Genomic DNA, 21,404 nt, shown 5'->3' with positions numbered 1-21,404 from the left:
GTTCCATGAGGCTCGGGCGTTCTGCTCATTTGTGGCTGTGGCTCCTCAATCCTCTACCTCCACCGTGATTTTCTTACCGCCCAATTCAATGTGCCCCAAATCCCTTGGCAATACAGGCATCATGGCAAATAGTAGCATGTGGGCCCAAAGATCTAAGCAAGTCTTGGAAAACAAACTACAGAGCATCGAGCAGAAGTGCTCATCATTTAGGGGGTGAGGGGCACTTCTGATGCAGAAATGAACGGGGAACCACCAAGGAGGATTGGGGGAAACACTGGAAATGGAAGACATGTCAGCGCTGTGGCGCGCATAGAACGCCCTGGAAACCTACCTTGTCACATTCACCGTTCTTGATTTGCTTATCTGACTTGCTCTGCTTTATTGGACTTTTCACTTCAAGAATCTAGGGATCAAAGAGAACACTGTTAAATCTGATTTCGAGGGCTTCGTAGTCGGCCTGCCGTAAAACAAAGGCACTTAACGAAACGTCCTACAATAACATCACTTTGCAAACCGTATTTTTCCTCTACACGTTTTCTTTCCTCTCGTCTAATCTTACTCTTTCTTGGAAAATAAAGGACTTCTATCTGAAATGCTGAGTCAGGCCAAGAGACTTAAAAAAAGAAGTCGATGATAAGGAAATGGATCTAAGCTTCCCAGGCTGCTGCTTTTTGTGACAACACTGTCACACATATGCACTGCAGCTGAGTTATACGGCATTATAGTCCCCTCTGGCAAGAATTTTTTCGTCGTCTTTCTGCTGTTTCAGCACGACTACCAGTGCTCAGTAGGCTAGCGATGATAAAACAAACACTCGAAGGCCCTTTTTTAGTACCTGACATTCAGATTCTAAAAATTACTCCCATCCACAGAATTGGTACAGCTGTGGAAATGGAGATGGCCATCAGTTTTTACTGGTTGCTCCCAACCAAGGATCCTCCAACTCAAGAAATCAAGAGCCAGGCCTATCTTCTGTGGTTCAAGAAATGGCATGTCTACCTGTGATGAAATGCCAAGTGCCTGTCCTTTTATATGACCCAATTACAGCTTCGGGTAGGAATAACAGTTTGGCATGCTGTTTAGATGCTTCCTTGGGGAGCTAGGTTTCTAATTAATAAAAAGGAGGAACCAATTATTATTTAATAAATAGTTAATTTATTAGAGTCTTCGAAATTGAGGATTATGAGGGAAATATTGTTAAATGGGCCTCGTTTAAAATTGCTGAGATTCCCCTGTGTTTATTGATGAGTGTTTACAAATGTATATAAACAGAAAAAGCAAAGTAATTTGTCTTTTTCAGGATAACCTCATTACCAAGTGAGTTATAATCTCAGAAGCTAATATTAAGGAGGCAAATGTCAAATAAAGGATATATTTAAGAAGTCTCCTATTCCTGGGGTGTTTGTGTGCCTCATTTGGTTAAGCATCCAACTCTTGATTTTAGCTCAGGTCATGATCTCATTGTTCGTGAGTTTGAGCCCTGCATTGGGCTCTGTACTGACAGTGTGGATGGAGACTGCTTGTGATTCTCTCTCCCTGTCTCTCTCTGCTCGGCCCCCCCCACCCCAAGCACTCTCTCTCTTAAAATAAATAGACATTTAAAAATAAATAAGTAGAGGTGCCTGGGTGGCTCAGTCAGTTAAGTGTCTGACTTCGGCTCAGGTCATGATCCCACAGTTCATGGGTTCGAGCACCCGCATCAGGCTCTGTGCTGACAGCTCAGAGCCTGTTTCTGATTCTGCCTCCTTCTCTCTGCCCCTCCCCCACTCATGCTCGCTCTCGCTCTCTCTCTAAAAAATAAACATTAACAAAATTTAAGAAATAAATTAGTAATAAACCAATAGATGTCTCACATTCCTGCTGCTCTTTATCCATTCTCTGCTCTAACACACACACACACACACACTCCCAGTTCTATTCAAAATCTACCATATTCCATAATACAAAAATGATTTTAACATGAGTTCACTTTTCATTTGTCATGGAAAGAGCACTGATTGGGCTCAGAAGCCCAAGTTCAGGTCCTAGCCCTATTATTTATCATTTTGGACCTCAAAAAAATGAGATGAAATCAAAGAGATGAACAAGATAATGTCCAGATTCCCATCCAGCTGTAAAATTTCATACTACCAATGAACAATTTCCCTGTTGAGGATAGGACCATGACATTCTGGAAAAGACCAATTGCTTCCAAAAGGGTATCTTTTCCTTTGAATTTAGAGTGATGCCTGGGTATAGAAGGGAGCTTCTAACAGTCTTTCCTAAGAACTGCCTCTATTTCTTCATTTTTAACATTAAGATAACCAGATGACCAATCTGACCAGGCTTAGTCACTTAAAATACAATGCTTTGGGGCAACACAAGGAAATTACTTAATCAGTGGGGCAAGGCAATCGTTTTTCACATGCGGCACTGTACAGGAAACCCAACACTCCGCTACATTCAGAATTTCCTTCTCTCTATTGTTGTTGGAAATGAGACCTCCAGGGGAAATTCCGAGCTCTGAGACCTAGGAGTAAGTAGGTCAGTAGATGGCACTCCTCGCCAACTCAGACCACATGGTGGGGCAAAGCAGAGCCAATCTGCTGAGATTTTAAGCCAGAGAGAAAAACAGCGCCTGCGTGCTTGCCTAGTGCACTAGAAAACTGAACTGTGCTCCTATCTTGTCCCACTCGGAGGCTGGCGGGGGAGAGGGGGGAAACTTTCCCCCAACTCACTGAACTCCAGCGGTCAAAGCAACTAAGGACTCAGTATTTGTAGTGCAGCTTTGCTCACTAGCTTTATAGAGTTGTACCACCTTCTCTTCTGAGCAGAAAATAGAACATTCGGGGCACTTGAGTCCCACCCTACACATGCCATACGTAAGTGCTACCGCACAGAAGTCCAAACTACACTGAAATCCTAGTCTCTTTCTTCTGAAGCTTCAGTGGCAGGAACAAAAGGTCCAGGTGTCAGTGATCCGCCTCAAGTTACTGAGTGGCTGCCCGGAGAGGGCTCAGTTCATCTTCCTTCTTTGATCTCTCCCTGCTCCAAAATAAACAGCTTTGTCAAAACCTCATTCTGAGAGAGCTAAGCCATGCTGAAGACAATTGTTTTATTTATGATCTTTTCTTATCTTTAAGGAAATGACTCCAGGAAAGTACAGCACCTTGTCTTCCATGGGCTTATTTCAACCCAGTTTAACTAGATAGACTCTTTCAATTTTAGTATATGTGCTGCCGAAGCGAGCACTAGATAGACTCTTTCATTTCATCCAACATGCCTTGCAGGCGGATAGGTAATTTATGATATTCTGAATATTAACTTGGGTCCAATGGATCGCTTCCATCCCTCAAGGCCCCTCTCCTCTACCCCCTTCTCCTCCCTGCTTTTGGCCCAAAAGGATCTGGAATTTTGTTTTTGTCTTAAACTCACACATAAGGGAGGTTTGTAGTAAAAAGACAAACCAAAACAAAACACCTCTGGTTAAAATTGCACAACACTTGCTGTTATTGCCTACGAGGCCTTCCTGAAGGAAACTACCACCGAGACCTCCAAGTCGCACCATTTCTACACATGGTGGTGCCCGAAAACAGAGCAAAGATCCTTAAGCTGAGGATATGGCCGGAGAATCAGACTTTCAAGATTATTATTTTTCTGCATCCCTTTGTGCGGACTGACAACTCAATTATTCAGCAGATGGATCCTCTACTGATCGGTCTTTCATGTTAATGATCACTAGCAGCTCCTGACAATATGCAGGTTAATTACTTGCTTTGTTGACATGTGGCTCTCTGTCTGTTCACTTTTTTTCAAGAGTTAGAAAATGTTTGACTCAATTAGCACTTTCCCTTTTCCCTAGTCCCTGGAAGAACTGAGAATGGGTAAGGAAAACTCTGCTTTGCTTGGTAATGTACAGAAATTTGCAGACGGACAGCAACCAAGGAAATTTATACGAAGAAGGCCTACCCCTGAAATGGAAGGTCTGTTTTCATCGATTTTATTTGATGTGAAGCTTCAAATTATCAGGCATGCATTCAAATGAAGCCTGAAAACACATCCTAGGGTGAAATTTAGGGGCCTTCTTTATACTTTTAAGAAATTATTATTTTACTTCATCACCATGGAGAATAAGATTAGCAATTTTTTTAAGAAGTCCTAGAACACAGACTTAAGAGATGACACCAAACCTGACCCAATGCAGGTGATGTGCGGGGTTAAGAAATCAATACTAAACAAAGTTTTAAAAACCTTTTCTTGCTCTCTCAGTTCCACGACTGCTCTAAGGAGGTTGGCTCTCTTGTGGCACACATAGTTCCGACCCCAGCCTAGCTAAAAGTGAAAGCATATGGACTTTCTTATTATGCTTATAGGTGCACGAAGGAAGTGACATATAACTGAGTATTCCTGACAGATTGATGATTCACATGTGTGAAGCTACATTTGTCGAATAAACATATGCCAAGGAACCAGTGGTATGCTAGCTAATTAGATAAAGTAATTTTTACCCTCACCAGATAGATGATACTATTCAGTTTTTAGTCTTGCTTTGCTAGACAGGTTAAAAAAAAAAAAAAAACCTGGCAAAGAATCCAAGCCTTTCCCGGAAGCCAAGGCTTGAGCCAAGTCAGCTCAAGACTGTCCATCCGGGAAGTGCTCAAGGGCGGTGGTTCTAAAGACAAGATGGGGGCTCCAGGATGGACCTACCTAATGCCCCTAACCCCTGACAGTGCCACTCTGGATGCTCATGAGGGCCCCTGGCTCTAACACACAAATGTGCGCACGTACCACCAGAAGCAGAAAGCAGGGCTCCATAGGTTTAATTTAAATATGCAAATCTATTCAGAGTCCAAATTCTATTCCTTCGCCAGCTTACACTGAAGCACACATTTACAAAAGAAACCCAAGTTATCTAATTGGCCAGCCGAGGGCTTTTCCCAACTGATTGGTGATGATGGTTATGCTCCTTAGTCTTCACCTGCCCCTGAAGTGCTTGATGGGTGGTGGTAGGCGGCCACGCCAGAGGGGAGAGCTGGCTGCACCTGGGGCATGACATGCACTGTGCTGGGGGACGCATGGGTGCGGGGAGGTAGGGCAGAGAGGAAGAATGTACGGACTCCTTGAAGAGCCAGTCTGTGACAGGATGATGCTGGGCTGGCATTTACATGTAGGCCACCAGGAAACTGCAGTTCAACGTAACCGGTAACGTAGGCAACACTAATACTATCCCTACTCCAAAATGGGAGGCTTTAAGTTGTGGGTAAACTTTATAAATGAGGTATTTTCATTTTTAAGAGATCTTATGCTTTATGCAAAATTTAAAAAGAAAACATCTTCAGCTGGAAAATCACATTTCCAGTCAAGCAAAGATCACAAATTCAAGGACAAGGCCGCTTAAAATTGTAGGACATCTGTGGAAAAGAGTAATTTCTGAAAAGCACAGTGCTTTTGTTTTCAAGCTCATAATATTTATACGGTAACTTGCATTAGGCAATTATTCTAGAGGTCGTAGGGAATCTGCCTAGACAAAGAGATAAGAATAGCCTACGTAAATGAGTGTATCGACTCAATGCCCTATGAGGCTTTTACAATATTCATGATACTTGAAATTAGTTTTAGTATTTAAAATATCCTAATCGTGATCATTTGTTTAACAAAAGATCTTCATGACAGCTTTTAAAGTTTTGCCTAGACCTTATCCAAATAACTATATTCTCAGTTGACTATTAAATTAATGTCTTCCTTTTGCTCAATTGAGGACAATGATAATGACCATTATTTACTTTGCATTTTATTAACTATTTCTTGATGATCCTCCTTCCTGGGAGCACAAAGAGACAGAGCACCTATAATAATAACATCTACTCCCATCCACTAAGTGCCGAGTGGGTAAGAGCATGACCTCTTGCTCTTCACAAATATATTATTTATCATCCCCCTAGAGCCAGCAAGGCATGTAGTAACATCCCCCTTTACAGACGAGGAAACTGAGGATGAAAAATTAGAAGTTGTCAGTTACTGTCAATTAGTAAAACAAAGAACAAGGCTTTATACTAGCTTGAAGGGTTATATTCTAATTCATTAGATTGCCTACTTACTGCTCAGGGTGGGGGAGGGAACATATAGACAGCACTTTCTGTCACCACACCTTTCAGCAACCACATAATTAACCCACCTGATGGAACACACTTTTCATGTCAAAAGAAGAAGTTCTCTTTTATCCCAACTGTGTGTTTATTCCTAAGGTTGTATCAAATAAATTTATTTGATAGCAAGAGGGAGGGTTTTTTTTTTTAATTAAGGGCTAAAAAGTTTTGCATTCTTTGGGGCACATGGGTGGTTCAATCAGTCAAGCGTCCGACTTTGGCTCAGGTCATGATCTCACAGTGTGTGGGTTCGAGCCCCATGTTGGGCTCTGTGCTGACAGCTCAGAGCCTGCAGCCTGCTTCGGGTTCTATGTGTCCCTCTCTCTCTCTCTGCCCCTCCCCTGCTCACATTCTGTCTCGAAAATCATAAATGGACATTAAAAAAATACAAAAATAAAACGCTTTGTGTGCTTTGTAAAAATGATCACGCCGAATTTTGCAGAGTCTTGAAGAGTGCAAACCCAGCACTTTACCTGGTTGTTGTTGGTTTTTAATAAGGGTGGCGGGGGTTCGTGATGTAGGGGTGAAGAAGCCGAACTGCTTTCGCTGTCGCTACCGTCACTTAAGCTAACTCTGAAAAGAAATAAGTCACACACATCAGTACAGGCAGTTCTTAACATATTTGTGGAAACAGGAGCAGAAAGCAAGGAGTACAAATGCCAAATCACTGAAAACTTTTAACTCATACAACCACTAACACATACCGGAGCTTCCTTTGTATTTGGAACTGTGTCCAGTGTTTTGCTGGCTATTTCTCATTTAGTAAGCCTTATTTTGGCAGGTAAGGATACAGACATGGACTAGGTCACCCACTGAGGGGCAAGAGGTAAAAGTGCTGGCTCTGGGATTCAAACCCAGGCAATGGACCCCAAGGCTGGCGCTCGGCCACTATATTTTACTGGCCCCATTTATCTCTCTGCTTCGATGCCACCCACCTACTACCATCAAGCATGTTACTCAAGCCTGCAGCCTTCTGCAGCAAAATTAGTTTGCAGGTTACTACCATTTTGTTTCCTTCCCCCTGCCTCGCTGCGACAGGTGAACACTTTAGCCATATTGGTAAAGTATGGGCTGCGGGAGTAGAAATAATTTCTAAAGAGAATATGGACAACGGCCCTACGTGACTGACAGCTCAGGGGACATTGAGGACAGGCTCTGTGAAGCCCAACATGCTAGACCCACACCAACGGTTTCTCCTGTGTGGTGATTCAAGGCTGGCCCTGCTTTTGGGACACGGATACAACAATTCATTGGAACTCTACTTCACCCACATGAAGAGACAATGTGTATGGGATAACTGCTTTAGAGAAGTCTAGTATCTTTCAACAACCAAAGATGACAAAAATATAACCCCTCCCCCATTTTCTTCTTTTCAGAACAAAATAGAATTTTCTTTCAGCCAGAATACAAGATATTTCTTTATGCTACTCTGCTGTGTGTATACCCTCTTTCTGAAATGCCCTTCAGAGTCTGTTCCCTCTCCTGGGCTATATAGTCACCTAATAAAATATTCTTTTCAGAGACAGAAAATGCTTCAGAAATCAGGATCGTTTTTCTTTTGCTCTGAATAGGCAATCACTTTCCAGCCCTATAATATATTCAGATAGACGAGATACCAGATAGGAAATGAAAAGGATACACTGGGACATCCTTTTAGCAAAAACTGATGGGACTTGTGTTTCTTAACTAAATTACATTAATGAAGTGTTCAGCTGAAGCGCTGCTTTAAAACGATTCTTGACTGAAGTGGTAAGGCTGAGTATTTAAGCTGATTAAGCAGTGGGGACTTCACAAGTGCAGGGAAGACCAAATGTTACCCGGGCGCTGCGGTACTAACAGTGCATGGCAGGCGGGCGACAAACAGCGGATCTCCAATAATGTGCATGGCATGGACGAGCGTGTAGGATTTGACCTGCACGGACTCGGGCGGTGGGGCAGCAAGGGGGTGAGCTACCACGGTCACAGACCATCTAGATTTTCTAAAGAATAGTAACTAGAAATTGGCTAAATAGGTCATGCGTTTTTCATCAGGTAAATGTGAGAGCAGCCAGCAGTCAGGGTTTGGGGCTGTTATAAAGGGAAACGTTACAAAGTCAAGGCCATAAGGCTCCTTGTTTTCTCCTATTCAAAACAACAACAACAACAAACCACAGATGGGTGAATTTGGGGGACAGGGAGGAGAAAGAGGTACTGAGTGTAAGTACAGAGTATGGCCACACGGAAGAATCACCGAGAGGTCTGATACAGCATATACTCCAAGGAGCCCTTCTCCAAGGATGCTAAGGAATTACCAATTAGAAAACACATGATCTGTCCAGTTTGGATTAAGATGGTATTCTTTTTAGGAATTTTAGGGCCTTTTACCCAGTAATGGGTAATGGGAAAAGATTTAAGGCAATGTATTATAAATGTAATTGGATTTTAAGTTCAAGTAGATTCATATTTTTTCTACTCAAACACATTAAAGTAAGCATGCCTATTTGTTTTCCTCGTGATAAAGAAATAAAACCCTCAAGGCAATTTCAAGTTGACTATTAATTATAAGTGACATGAATTACCATCTTATAATGTGGAATTATGCCTCACAGCATTAAAGCTACTTAAGGAACCTAATTGTCAGCACACTTAAAAGGAATTTATTTTCTGGAAAACACACACAGGTGATCCTACTTTTAATTAGGTCACACACATAATTCACTGGAGCCAATTATGGATTTCTAACTACAAACAGCAAACACAGTTTCCTTAAACTCTGAGCTGATAGCAATGGATCTACGCACACTCTTCAAATGAGACGGAATTTACTTCAGCCATCAGTCCTGCTCCCTTGACGTATGCTTTCAAGAACAAGGACTCCTACTAGGATATTTTCCCTACAGAATTTTTAGAGGACAAACCTCTGCTCTCTGAGAAAAGGGATACAGAGTTCCTTGTAGAGGTAAGCACGCCAAGGGGACCCAGCTGATGGGAAAGTGACCAGTTACTGCACGGGTTTCGGGTGTCACACCTTTGCCGTGGTTACACAGGTAAGTCTAAGCTTACATTGCAGGGAGCCACATTCCAGCCGAGTCACTCACCTGCGGCTTCGGCTGCCTCCTCTATTTACAGGTCTCTCCATTTCGGAGTCATTGTCATTATCCTCTGCCTCATCGGATTCCTCCTCATTGTCGTCGGAATGCAGATCTTTCATTATAGACCTTAAAGGACCTGAGGAATGACAGTAAACACAATCAAACACGTGACTTCAAGCACACTTAGTTGTATTAGACACAGGGGCCTGCTGGCCAGCACTGAGCACTGGTCAAAAAAAAAAAACCAAACCAAACCCATCATTATATATATTTCTACAATTTAGTTTCGAGAATGTCACATCTAACGAAAACACTATTGTTTTCATTAAAGACGCCCTAGGAAATTCAATGGAAAGTCTCTATTTCCTAAGAATGTGTTCCTATGAATTTCTCTTCTCTAAGAAATATTACACCTAAAAAGGAACAGAGAGATCTATTAGTAAATTGAATGTTTTGTTAGGTTAATCCATGTATTGAAAAGTTGAGACTAATAAATCACCCTGGTTGTAACTTGTTCTTGGCAATGCAGCCTTTGTGTGGTAGTTTTTGATCTATTAAGGTTTAGCTGTTCCTTTTATTTCAAGGTCAATTTCAGGTCAAGCAAGCATTTCAGTCAAGTTCAGATTATAAAGTATTTCAATTCCACAGTGTAAGGTCCTATCTCTGATCTTCATATTGATCTTGGACACAAGGTCTTGGGCAAGCAACAATTTTGTGCACTTTTTGTTTTACTTAAGAAATTCCTGGCAAAATACCAGCATATATTTGCATAAATAAAACTGTGCACTAAATCAGATGCCCACAAAATTCAAGAAAGTATCCAGTATAAGATGGGAAAGGAAAAAAAAAAACTCAAGTCATAACTAGTTTTATTCTAGAACAGGACATAACGGGGGGTAAAAAAAAAAAAAAAAAAAAAAAAAAGGAAAGAATTCAGATCCAGCGTGGCTTATTTTCACTTGACTGCTCATCTAAATTTTCACTTGACTGCACGTCTAAATGTGATGAAAACAAGATCACTCTCTTTAATGTTAGAGAAGACATTGTGGAGGCGGTCAAGAAAGTGAGGGAGACACTTTTATTCTGGACAAGGCGAGACCTAAAGCCTAATCTATGATATAAATATCTCAGTTATCACTAAGTTCTAAAATAAGTATTGATTCTTTGCAATCTCACACTCTGCAAAACCCAAATGTCTCTGCTTTTGTAGTGGGCTTCTATCTTTGGAAGTGAGTGTAACAAGAAATCTGAAAGGCCGAAATGGTCGGTGTCTTTTATCATGTCCTGGAAGCTTAGCCTTAGCCCAAATACACACAACAGTTTAATCCTTTTCAAAACACAGAAGACCATCAGGAATGGAGTATGGTCAATGAGGAAGGTAATGTGCAACACGATGCTCAAAACCAAATGATTCCTTGATACTATCTCATTGTTCACATTTAAAAAAAAGAAAGAAAGAAAAAGGAGCCCTTATTTGAAGATTTCCACACCAAAAAAAGTGTAAAATACACATGTAGTTAAGGTTCTGGTTTAAATGTATTAGATTTCTTTACATTTACATTTCTTTATTTTAAAGTTCAAGTAGAGGGAAAGTATGTCTTCAAGACAGCAAATTAACACTTGCCAAAGAAAACAGGCCTATTAATCTGCAGAACAAATAAATAAATAAAATGAAAGACATCCAGGAGGGAGAGTAGAAGCCTATTTCTCTATGTCGAAGCCTCCCAATTCCAGCCTTGGCTATTGCATTCCCTTTGGGAGCTCCCTGGAATAGGCTAGGTCTATAATCCTTTTATAAAATGGGACTCTGATGGCAGCCCCAGAAAAGGGGGGAATTTCTCGAGGCCAGCCTCATACATCAGAACAATTGCTCAAGTTCATTCCTAAGGGAAATAAATACGACTGCATAAAAGGCAAGTTATCATTCAAATAATAACACAGTAGAAAATCAGGCCATAAATCAACTCATGAAGATGTCTGACGAGACAAGTGCCTCACAGTTTGCCTGGGAGACGGTGATACCTTGTTGCCTTGTCTGGGATGGTGTGAAGCTGGAGCTGGAGCTGGAGCTGGAGCTGGCAGGACTGGGTTGTTCAGACTTTAAAGAAGAAGAGAAAGTTATCAATACATTTACGGGACACGACACCTCTAAAATGAAATATATTGTTGCCCCAAAATATTTTGCTCTTCAAAAACAGCCTGGCACTGTGCGAGAGAAATGAAAACATGCTGCATTATGCCAAAAACAGCGACACAGGAGAGTCATGGGGTAGTCTGCGTCTTGTCCGCCATAGTTTTACTAGATGCAGAAACAAGTATATAAACTCAAGGGTGATAAGACAAACACCGGGGTGCTACGTGAGGGAAGAACTGGGCTTTGATTTCACTCCCATGTTTACTGCTATCCAAATCTTCTAAAAGATTACCTCGATTGCCCTTTCTGCGATGTTGGATTGACTCTACTGGTTAAAACACAGTGGTAATGAGGCTAAGGTCATTGGTTCAATCACATTATGAGCCACTTAATTTCACTCTGGTCCAAGGCCACGACCCAACCCTAACCCCATTCATCCGCAGTTCACAAATAGAGGTAACATTCACAAGGAGATCTGGCCAAGTCTCACAAGTGAGTCATGGGGAAATGTTGCCACTGCCTTTAAAAACAAAAAAAGGCACCCTTTAATTCCACAGCCTAGGGGACGCAGGGAGAAAACATTACACACGTGCCCCACTCTTTGACCATGAACTCTCCTCATCCTCCAATACCCAGAACAGAGGCCACTTCCTCCCTGGCCTGTCCAATTCACAGCTGTCTTCCATCTCCAAACCCACTGAAGATGGGTCTCTCCTCTGCTTCCCTGATACGCTGCCGTGTTCCTGATGTGTGAGTCCTTTCTCTCCAGTAGACTGAGGGGGCTTGAAAAGGCAAGGGGGCGGGGGTCTCTCTTATGCTTCTTGTTATCCCCTCACACTTAGCGTAAAGCACTGCATACAGCAGGCCCTCTGTAGCTGTGACTGAAGGCAGAGCATCAGGCCCTCTGTTCCACCATCTGCCACTTTCTAGGAGGCTTTACAGTAGGTAAAAATGGGAAGAGCATATACAAGGATGGAATAGTGCAGGGAATGTTATTGTACCATCAACACAGTTGAACTGTACAGATTGAGGCCAAATTTAAAATAATGTTGGTAAATTTGGTTGCATGAGTGGGCTACTTCTACCTGCTTTCTGATGTGCTCATATCTCAACTATATACTCGTGTTATCTGAGAAAAATATGAGGTCTTTTCAGGGCCAGGCCATATCTTCTTTCTACGTTGCTCAGTGGGTGACCAAGGTATCAGGCCACGTGGAAGACAAACTCAGAGCACTGTAGGAAGCTGCTGAACGAGGAAAAGAACCTCAGTTCAGTTGATAATGCAGTTTTCTCACCACCAATTTTTTCCTCTCCCTGCCCCGCACTGAATCCCAACCCCCTTCTCTCCAAGCAACACTGAGATCCAGACTCGGACACAAGGAAGCACTTTCAGGCATTCCGAAGGCACACTTCACATCCTCAGGCTGGATGGGAAAACAGGTGTCAGCAATCTACCACTCATTCCGCAGGAAAAGAGCCAGACAGGATCTCTAATGAGCAGCAGGCGGCCACCAACCCTTCACCACCGCAAGATGTCCTTGAGATCTGCAGCACAATGTCCTCCTCATTGCTGTCTGTGGCCCACAAACAAGAGGTGGTTTACAATCACAAACGCCTGTGTGAGGTGCTCTTCATTTCTGGTGAGTGGCTCTTCCACTGTTGAGCCACAAAGGTGAGCCCCCCACCGCAAGGGCGTCCAGTTAGTAGTTGTGCACCGTGCCCAGCTGCAAAACATTTCTCCTGGGGGCCGCGGAGCACTCCTTTTCCTCTCCAAGTTGCTCTTTTCAGCCATGAAGTGTCTGCAAATGGTATTATTTTGATAGCTCTGGAAACCATTTGGGAGCCAAAAGAGAGGTTTCCTTGCAGTGAGTGGAGGGAGCTCTATTTCCCCCTCCCGCCAGACCAGTCATGTTGCACTAGGCTCAAAGGAGCCGTTCTGCCAGAGCTATTTGCTGAGAGTGACATTAATTAGGAAAGTAAGAGGAGATGGCGGCCATCTCTCCAACCACTCCATGCTAAACTTGATCCATGTGTCTCAAGCATCGTGCCAATGCCAGAACCAAACCTGCGGGCAGCCTTCCTTTAGCTTCTTAACCACAAACAAGGTTAATAATTCCAGTTACCAGCCATCAGAAAATTGACCAAGAGTAAAGAACATGATACAGCCGGAGAAAAAGGCTTTCATTCAATGTTTATCATTAACACCATGCCTGATCCACAAAGGATTTAGGGGTTAGAAGAGAAGACATAGTAATTCACTGAAAATATGAAAATACAAAGTTTAAAGCAACAGAGGTGAAGGGAAAAGGATACAATGTTGAATGATGGACAGCAAATTCCAATGTCCTCAGAGCTTTTTCATAACCAGAACAAGGATTTGTGGTTTGGGAGCCAAGGAGACCCCTTGGGATGATCAAAGACAGTGAGTCTCCCACGTTCATGGGCATTAGAATTACCTGGAAGACTTGTTAAAACACAGACATTTGGGTCCGACTCCAGCGTTTCTGAGTCAATAATTCTGGGATGGGGATGAGAACCTGGAGTCCATAAAAGTTGCCAGGTGACGCACTGCTGTTGTAGGGACCAACCCGACTTTTAGGAACCACTGATCAAGGACCCAGAGACTCACAGCCATGAATATTCATCAGAAACAGTTGGGTGGGGGGGGATTCTATACATAGGAAATTCAAATTCAATCGGTTTGCTGTGAGGGGTCCAGACATATTCATATTGCAAAAGCTCAACAAACGGTATTAATGAAAATTCCAAGGAGAACACCACTGATACTAGGTTAATCATTGCTTTCTTTCTAACTGCAAAAGCATGTTTTGGAAAGATTCTTAAACTTATGAAGTCATAAGAGAAAAAAAAGCATTGAGAAAAATTAGAAACTTATTGATGGATCCAGAAGTAGCTTCCCTGCCTACTCATCAAAATGCACCCTAAAAAAAAAAAACAAAAACAAAAACAAAAAAAACCAAAAAAACGCAGTTACCACTCAATGAAAACACTTAAGAAGCATGTACATGTAGTATTCCATTGTATAGATAAACCACATCTTCTTGATCCATTCGTCCATTGATGGACATTTAGGCTCTTTCCATGTTTTAGCTATTGTTGAGAGTGCTGCTATGAACATTGGGGTACATGTGCTCCTATGCATCAGCATTTCTGTATCCCTTGGGTAAATTCCTAGCAGTTTATCTATATGATGGAATACTACATGGCAATGAGAAAGAATGAAATCTGGCCATGTGTAGCAACATGGATGGACCTTGAGGGTGTTATGCTGAGCGAAATAAGTCAGGTAGAGAAGGACAGATACCATACGTTTGCACATATAGGAGGATTAGGAGGAACTTAATGGAAGACCGTGGGGGAGAAGAAGGGGGGAAATGGTGGGGGAAAGGGAGAGAGGCAAACCATGAGAGACTCTTGAATGCTGGGAACAAACTGAAGACTGATGGGTGGGGGGGAGGGGGGAGATGGGCATGGAGGGGGCCACTTGTGGGGATGAGCACTAGGTATTATATGGAAACCAACCTGACAATAAACTATTTGTAAAAAAAAAAAAAAAAGAAAAAAGAAAAAAAAAGCAGCAGCAGCAGCAGCATGTACAAAATCATGTCAGAGTGGATGGACCTTAAACTTACCTACCCAGACCAGGGCAAAATTTGACTCGATGTTAACTGATCAAAAAGCCACTCTGCTATTAGATGTGGCTGACACAGTCTTAGGGCTTATCAAGTCCAACCAAAAAAAAAAGTGTTGCTCATTTTAAGTGAAGTCTGTATTTTATTTGAAAATAAAATCAGATTTGTTCTCCAAAAACACAAATCAAGGGTGACTTTATAAACTAGGAAAGATTCTTTGTGTTTTTTTTTTTTTAAATAACCATTCACCATAAAGAAGACTAGATCAAGCTCTTTACAGTCCCTGAGGACTGAAAAGATGATTGCCTCCTCTTTTCCCCTCCTTCTGTGTCTATGTGCCAAAACCTAAGTAGAGAACGTCACTGAGCCTCTGATTATTCCCATTACTGGCTAATTGGATCTTGTTTTGGAAATATCAAAATCTGCCCCAGTAAAAAAAATTTTTTTTGGCTTCTTCTTGTTTAGGCCCAAGACCTACTAAGTTCTCAAACACTAGACATGAAGTTTAAATGGTGTGTTCCACAGTAGACAAAAGTCTGGGCTTAAGAACCTCAAATTCAGGGAGCCTGGGTGGCTCAGTTGGTTGAGCGTCCGACTTCAGGGTTTGTGAAGTTCGAGCCCCACGTCAGGCTCTGTGCTGACAGCTGAGAGCCTGAAGCCTGTTTCAGATTCTGTGTTATCCTCTCTCTTTCTCTGCCCCTCACCCGCTCATGCTCTGTCTCTCTCCCTCTCAAAAATTAACTAAAAAAAAAAAGAACCTCAAATTCTATAATTATTATCATATCAAACATTTACTGTGTTAAACTTAGAAATCTCTCTCACTCAAGCCCACTCAAACCTTTTTACAATAACTAATAAAACCTGACTTTATTCAGATAAAAAAACAATCATCTCAATTTCTATTGCTTAAGCAGTGCAATGTCCTCAGAGAGTGAGGGCACTGAACCCCATGTGGAAGTGATAATGTTAACTTGTGTAATAAAGTCAAAATTCCTAGCCCACTACTGTTACAGGGGTAGCAAATCACCATTTTGGTTGTTACTATTATTAACAGTAGACCACGTAGTGCTCTCTCGCCTAAAACAAGATCTATCTTTACAACCGAAACAATGGGCCTACCAAGATTTGCAATGGAATCATCAACATTAAATGGCTATGCAAAATCATTTGATAATGGATTTTCTACGGAGGATTACGTTTGTTCAGGACAAGTAAGAAAAACCACATGTTTACAACCCGTACAAGTGAAGTGCTTCAAAAGAGAACACCTGTCAAGGCAGGTCACACGAGGGGGCCTGTAAATCTGGCGTTGTTTCTTACGCGGGGAGCAAGCCTTCCTCTTTAGGTGATCGGAAGGCAGAAGTCCCATATTTTCTCACAGGCCACTGCATTTCTGAACAGAATTTCAACTTGATATTTAAAGCAATCAAAATAAAGAAAAAAGGGGGAGTATACCATATGCGCTTTTTTTTCCTTCAGGGGAAAGGGAGGGTATATAACTAGGTAAGCAGAAATTATTTTAGACACATTGCTACGTGTTTTCCACAAAATGTCTGCCTTGCTGAGCAGAAGAAAACAGAGCCTGCAATAGAAATGATCTTTTTTGCACAAATATCCAGAAAGACTTTGTCAAGGGTGAGTTCTGGTCAAAGAAATCACAAATGTAATACAGTTTATTTACATCTCTATCAACTTTTGTGACTAGAGTACTATGTTTCTTGTCACTAAAAATTAATAATCATCTGACACTTTTTACCCTTAATGTATAATATCATTTAATTTTTTTTAACATTTATTTATTTTTAAGAGAGAGACACACACAGAGAGCAAGTGGGGGAGGGGCAGAGAGAGAGAGGGAGACATAGAATCTGAAGGAGGCTCCAGGCTCTGAGCTGTCAGCACACAGCCCGATGCAGGGCTCGAACCCACAAACCTTGAGATTATGACCTGAACCAAAGTTGGGATGCTTAACCGACTGAGCCACCCAGGCACCCCAGCATAGAATATCATTTAAAACACTACCTCATTTATGATGGATGTTAACTGAACTCAAGGTGGCAATCATTTCACAATATATACATGTATCAAATAATTGTGTTATACACCTTAAGCTAATACAATGTTATATGTCAACTGTATCCTGATATAACTGAGAAAAAAAACAAGACTACCTCACTTAGTCTCTCTTCTATAAGAAACTGAAGATAATCCAACTCAACTTTCAAATATACATTTAATTCATTTTTAAGGAAAAATGACATCCATTTTAAACAACTATGGAAAATGTTCATCATATACGTGCAGTCTCTTACCAATTCCCATGGATAGCTAACATACCATGATAGGTATGTCAACAAAGGTAGGTCACACTTAAGCAAAGAACTAAGCATTAAAAAGTTGTGAAATAACACAGATTAAGTTAATCTAACAAGAATGACCCAAGAGTGAATTGTCAAAAGGCCAGACATGAGAACATTTCTTTTCATCTGATTTTACATTAATAACCGCTTCAAAATAAACATGCCAAAAGAACAAAAGTTATCATATAGAAACGTACAGGAAAATCAGACTTTGAAAAACTTCGGTCAATAACTCTAGCTTCTTAATATATCTTTGGGTAACTCTATCATATTATTTCATTTGCTCAACCATAAGAAAGGCAAATGCTACGGACTGAATGTGTTCTGCTAAAATTCATATGTTAAAGTTCTAAACCCCAATGTGATGGTACTCTGTGGCTCTTGGGAGATGAGTAGGTTAAGATGAGGTCATGGGGGTGGGGCTTTCATGATGGGATTAGTACCCTTATTTAGAAGAGACACCAAGAGCTTGCTCCCCCTACTCACTCCTTGCCCAGAATGTGAAGACACAGTGAGACGGAGCTGCAAGAAAAAAACCCTCACAGGGGAACCAAGTCATGCAGCACCTTGAATTTGGCCTTCCCAGCCTCTAGGACAGATAAATAAATTCCTGCTGTTTAAGCCACCTAGTCTGTGGTATTTTGTTAGGGCAGCCCCAGTTGATTAAGACAAAATGGCAGGGGGGCGCCTGGGTGGCTAAGTTGGTTGAGCATCTGACTTAGGCTCAGGTCATGATCTCCTAGTTAGTGGGTTTGAGCCCTGCATCAGGCTCTGTTGCTGACAGCTAGCTCAGAGCCTGGAGGCTGCTTCAGATTCTGTATCTCCCTGTCTCTCTGACCCTCCACTGCTCACACCGTCTCTCTCTCTCTCTCTCTCTCTCTCAGAAATAAAAACATTAAAAAAAAAACAAAAAAGACAAAAGGGCAGGGGTGCCTGGGTGGCTCAGTCGGTTAAGCATCCCAACTTCAGCTCAGGTCATGATTTCACGGTCCGTAGGTTCAAGCCCCACATCGGGCTCTGTGTCTCCCTCTCTCTCTGTCCCTCCCCCACTCATGCTCTGATTCTGTCTCATTAATAAACATTAAAATTTTTTAAATAAAAAAATGAATAATAAATAAGACAAAAGAGTGTATTTCTTATCCCCATTTTACTGGTGGTGAAACTAAAGCATGATAAGATTCAGTGGCCAGTAGGTAATATTTAGGTGGAATAACATCCAAGTTTTCTGACTTCTAATCCAGTTCTCTTTCTACTTACACCTTGACAAAGCAGAATTAATTTAAAACAGTGTTCTGAACACACCAACAGCCTGTTATGACACTAGTCAGGGAACAGAGTTTTCTATGTCACTGTCAAAGCTGCACTGAATATCCTTCTGTACATAAGGGACATTTTGCAACTGGCACCCAAAACAAACCAGTGATAAAACAAAACCCTTCATCCCTGGGTCTGAATGTGTCTCTGTCAATTACTTCTAACATCTGTCCAATCAATACTACAACAGACCCTGGCTACGCACCTCACTAGTTCAATAAGTTTTGCTTTAAAAAAGCAAGGAGTTTTCTCCTAGGATGGCTCTGATCCTCTTGACATTGGTACTGATCAAAAAGACTGACATCAGGCAACACACTACGATCATTTATTTTATTTATCTTCTAAAGTGATCTAGTCTTGTTACTCAGCTCTTCTCTACAACCCATACGTAAGCCTTCAGGAAAAAAAAAAAAAAGATTTAATGTTTTAAATAATCTGCCAACAGGTCTTTCTTTGAAAACAAAGAGAAATTGGGGAAAGGACAGTGGCATAGGAAGCTACAACTTTTATTGCTGGACTCGAGCCTGTGACCAAACGGTTGGCAAACCCTCGCCATTTGTAGGTATTACGACAAATCAAATGAACTTGATGTTAAACTGTTAAGTGTATTGAGTCTGCTGGGCCCTCATGTTATCAAAAGCTCTTGTCATGCCTGTCATTTTCTGGTAAGAGAACAAGGTCCTAAGAATTGCCCTCTTTCCTGTTAGCAAAGCAGGAAAGGTCCTTATTTCTGTTACATACCCAATTTACGGACAAAATCATCCTGGAAGCTAAGATAATCGGCTTTATATTGTGGTGCTTCTGCTTTGAGCAACTGCATTTGCTACCTTCTTCCTTATTTTTGTCATCTTCACTGTTATTATTAAATGCTGTCATCATTTGTGCCCATCATCCCCGCTCTGAGAACACAGAATCCCATTAGGAAACGAAATGGCCTTGGGGAACAAGGGCCTATAAATCTTTCCATGAGACCCTTTTCCACACTTAGGGATGGCTATAATTTTCTTTTAGCTTCCTCTCTTTTAAACACAAGAGCCCCAACTCTTTTATCTCTCATCACCAGTTGGACTCTGAAGGCTGCTACCGACTATTGTGGCCAGAACATATGATCTTTCCAAAAATCCGGTTGTTGCAAGATGCTGTATGTGCCAGATGTGTTCCAAAAATCACTCACTTGTTAAGAGCTTTAGGGATGAGAAATCATCTGGAAACAGACCATTTACAGTTGCACCACCTCTGAGCATGTTGCTATTCCATGAGCAAAGACCGTGTGCATAGAAGTTGTGTTTCGCAACTGGCCATAAAATATACCACTGAGGTGTAATGCCAGAGACTTATCTTTTAACTGGTCTCTCTCTCTCGGTCTCTCTCTCTCTCTCTCTCTCTCTCGTGTATTTTGAGGATTAGGGTAGAGAAAGAAAAAAGTTACAAGTGACAGGGCTTAGAGCTGTAATGCCTCACGAAAGAGAAAGAAAAAACAAGTTTCCTCACAGAATTGCCCCATAATTAACCATTATTGAAGCTGACCACTGACCATTAAAACGCCATTGCTCATCGGTTAACAGTAAGATCCTGAAACTGTTGTCAGAACAACTATTCAGTTACTTGTGAAATAACCCACCTGTGCCGGTGCACAGGATGCCCGAAATAATGTAAAAGTATTGTTGGCCTCTCTCACCATGTAAGGGCAGCACTGAACAAAGTCCTAAGTACGTTATAAGTGGTTATAGCTCTCAGTTTGGGATTATAAAATTTAAAATATTAAACAGAATTAAATAAAATGAACTCAGGGTATCAGAAAGATGGTAATTAATTGAAATGAACTAAAGCACAGATACACCTGAAGAGATCATCTAACAAAACATTTAACTCTATTTCCTCATTAACTTTAGACCTTTTTTTAAAAAAAATGGCTTACTTTAAAACGGCCAGAGTGTGTTTGATGGACACCTATAGAACGTTTGTAGTCTCACACAAATGTCAAGAAGTTTTATCTCTGGACATCTTAGAGAATTTTCCCCATTAATGTGAAGCTTAGATTTACTATCTTAGCAGCAGCAGCAAGACTCCATTTTATTTGCTAAGACCTTTATTTTCATGATACTTTGACTTTCAAAATAACCAAAGTCCGCTGGGGAAAAAGTATTGATTTAAAACCATCCAATCATCACCAGGTCAAAATGCAACATTTCTCATTATCGGTCTATGATTTATCACAAAGATTGCTGATAGTTGCAATCAGGATTGCAGGATTAAGTCTTTACAAGCCTTTTATCTCCCTAATTAAAATAACTGTGCTTTCCAGGTAACATACTGAATCCCTTTCTTCTGGATCAGCACTCCAAAGTTCCACGGGTGTGGATATGTGCATGCATGTGCATATAGATGTACGTAAGGTAAACTATGGGGGTAGAAGAAAATAATAGGACCCTTGTTGGTATTTATTTTCTTTTTAATTTTTCAAGTATCTGTATGGGCCTTCCTGTACGTAATGTTAGCACAGCCATTGCTACAATTTAGAAATATACATACCTTGGGGATACAAAGTTACTGAGAGAGATGAGCTTTACCCTCAATACTATAGATAATTATCAGTTTGAATTCTGTAATTCACCTGCCCAAATCTTAGTTATATCACAAAGATCACAAATTCTGGAGTGACAGGTGCTAAATATACAAGGCAGTGTCATATCAATTTATTTAGAGACCATCCAGATTTTTGTACTATATACTTTATCCTCAAAATA

General features: G+C 41.3%; 1 protein-coding gene across 2 annotated transcripts in view; it reads right to left on the bottom strand.

The window, feature by feature from the left end:
* MLLT3 (MLLT3 super elongation complex subunit) overlaps positions 1–21,404 on the bottom strand; it is a 274,703-nt gene that overhangs the window by 9,168 nt on the left and 244,131 nt on the right. For both annotated transcript variants that reach the window (XM_039244430.1, XM_039244431.1), the window contains 4 exons: positions 11,219–11,294; positions 9,203–9,332; positions 6,599–6,698; positions 332–403 (listed from right to left, as the gene is read on the bottom strand). In XM_039244430.1, the coding sequence (XP_039100361.1) occupies positions 332–403; positions 6,599–6,698; positions 9,203–9,332; positions 11,219–11,294 (378 nt within the window). The remainder of the gene's footprint in view (positions 1–331; positions 404–6,598; positions 6,699–9,202; positions 9,333–11,218; positions 11,295–21,404) is intronic.

The sequence above is a fragment of the Hyaena hyaena genome, unplaced genomic scaffold (genome assembly GCF_003009895.1).
Source record: "Hyaena hyaena isolate Hyena2069 unplaced genomic scaffold, ASM300989v1 scaffold_240, whole genome shotgun sequence".
Taxonomy (NCBI): Eukaryota; Metazoa; Chordata; class Mammalia; order Carnivora; family Hyaenidae; genus Hyaena; species Hyaena hyaena.
The sequence above is the reverse complement of the archived record's forward strand: the minus strand, read 5'-3'. Positions and strand labels throughout refer to the sequence as shown.